General features: G+C 44.7%; 1 protein-coding gene across 1 annotated transcript in view; it reads right to left on the bottom strand.

The window, feature by feature from the left end:
- Positions 1-2,500, bottom strand: part of lamc3 (laminin, gamma 3) — a 260,022-nt gene that overhangs the window by 224,663 nt on the left and 32,859 nt on the right. Inside the window, exon 2 of the mRNA XM_063211092.1 lies at positions 2,033-2,203. Within this exon, the coding sequence (XP_063067162.1) occupies positions 2,033-2,203 (171 nt within the window). The remainder of the gene's footprint in view (positions 1-2,032; positions 2,204-2,500) is intronic.

The following is a 2,500-nucleotide window of genomic DNA, read 5'->3' on the forward strand; positions in this document are numbered from 1 at the left end:
ATACACACCAATAGACACAAACACACACACACATGCCAACCCTCCTCTCCAAACTACCCCTCCACCCACCCCCCTCTATACTACACTAGTTTCTATTGCAAGCTATCAGGGTAAAATAAATCCAAGAAAAAGAAAAAGAGTGGTGAGAAAAACAAAACAACAGAAAGAAACAAAAAGAAAACAAGACACAAATAAACAGACAATTAGAATCAGACTTGTCCTGGCATATGATTGCATCGATACGGGTGCACATGTGCTTTTTGTGCGGCACAGTAATTGCAGTGTGTTTTGAGCACTCTTTTAAATTGCAAGATAGTTGTGAAAAAGATTGGTGCTGCTGTTTCCCTGTCGCATGTTATTACCGGAGCGAAGCATCTGCTGGAGGAATGAGGGAGTACTGTGATTTTCCATCATCACATGGAGACACACTGATCTTAAACAGTGAGACACACAGACGCATATTGTACAGTGCGCTGCCATGCGCATTGTAGGTCAATTTTGTGCACGGAAGGACACCTGGCACAAGGTACCCAGACGTGTGCACACGGTGCAAGATTTTCCGTGAGGGGCAACCGTGAGGTGTGATCTTTCAAACTTTCAAGATGGGGTCGCGATAGACTCAAACATTGGTGATGTAAAAGTATAATAACTTTTCCCTCCACTTTATTCCTAACCAACGACGGCCAGGAGTGGGCATTTGAAACAGAAGCAGTGTTAACTTAAGACACAGGAAAGGCAAATGGCATGATACAGATGAGGAGATGCAAATGAATGAATGTTATATGACAATTTAATTATCAACTGCAAGGTAACATTACATTTAACTCAAGGCTACTGTAGGTTACATAGGATACAGTGAAATCAAATACAGTTTACCCAAGATAGATAGACAGAGAGAGAGAAAGAGAGAGGGAGCGAGGGAGAGAAAGACAGAGATTGGAGCCCCTTTAGAGATGGAAAGAGACTCCCAGATGGATCTCTTAGGTGAGATATTATATTGCAACCCCCCACCCCAAAAGTGTCCTTTGTCTTGGGGCCAGTGGCACCCCAGGGGTTTGAGCCACCACATGGCATGGGGGGATGGCCCTTAAGTCAACTTTACTGAGATAACAGCAAACAGTGACAGCAACAATATCAGTTCTGGGTCATCCAATAATCTCCATATTTACAGTGAGAAATATAAAGGAGAGCCCAGCTGGCTATCTGCTGGCTATATGCTCCCTCCACGATGCCTAGAAGAAAATAGCATAAGAAAAAGTCACATAATAAGATGTCATGTAATAAAGAATAAGTCACACAGCAGCTTACGGTTCAGAATCAGAATTAGAGTAAGAATTCAAAGATATCAGAAATCCAAGTCAGATTCAGAGTCACCTTTATTGGCCAAGTACAGTGTGTGTGGGAAAGGAATGTGATTCTAATAGATGGTAGAGGTTTCTACACTCCCTCTCCAACATAGTAGTTAACATGCAGTAGAGTACAATTCCATAGGTTGAAGGTTAATCGTATACTTTTCGTATATGTGTATTATTTCTGGTAGTCTCTCTTCATTTAATTAACTCTCTCTGTTAGTAACCTTTTTATACACATCACTGATTGGCAAGGGAGGAGGGTGCTATTTTAGTGTTTTGTCTCGTATATGTATATCTTCGATCACTTTACATAAGTGGCAAATTAAGATCAGGCCTACTTTTTTTTGTGTGTTTATCATGACTGGTGTGACAGTTGGGGCCCCTATGGAGGGCAAATTTGGTCAGGGCCCTAGGCAATTGCCTAGGTTTGCCTAATGTAATGTCCGCCTCTAATGTAGAGTGTACTGTAGAGCTACAATCACCTGGTCGCAGTCCTGCCGTGGCCAACCAGTAGGGCACTCGCCTGCCATGCGGCTGACCCGGGTTCGACTCCCAGCCTGGGTCCTTTGCCGACCCTTCCCCGCCCTCTCCCAATTCGCTTCCTGTCCAGGTCTCACACTGTCCTATCAAATAAAGTTGAAAAAGACCAAAATAAATCTAAAAAAAAACCCTCCAATCACCTGGTCTCAGGAATGCCCTTGGGTCTCTGCCGTAGGTCTTCCGGCATGTTCCACTGTAGAACTGGTACGGCTGCCAGGGCCCGTTCTCCTCAGTGCGCTTGTAGATGGCAAAGCTCTCGGGACGGCTTGTGTAGAACTTCAGGCGCACGTAGGTGATCTCAAACGCCTTGCCTGAGAGGACACAAACACATGTACGTATGCACGCATGCACACACAAACACACACACACACACACACACACACACACACACACACACACACACACACACACACACACACACACACACACACACACACACACACACACACACACACACACACACACACACAGAGTTGGTGAGGAGGATATGACATTGGCATTTGGACTGACACTTGTAACAGACACACACACACACACACACACACATACACACACACACACACACACACACACACACACACACACACACACACACACACACACACACA

The sequence above is a fragment of the Engraulis encrasicolus genome, chromosome 11 (genome assembly GCF_034702125.1).
Source record: "Engraulis encrasicolus isolate BLACKSEA-1 chromosome 11, IST_EnEncr_1.0, whole genome shotgun sequence".
Taxonomy (NCBI): domain Eukaryota; kingdom Metazoa; phylum Chordata; class Actinopteri; order Clupeiformes; family Engraulidae; genus Engraulis; species Engraulis encrasicolus.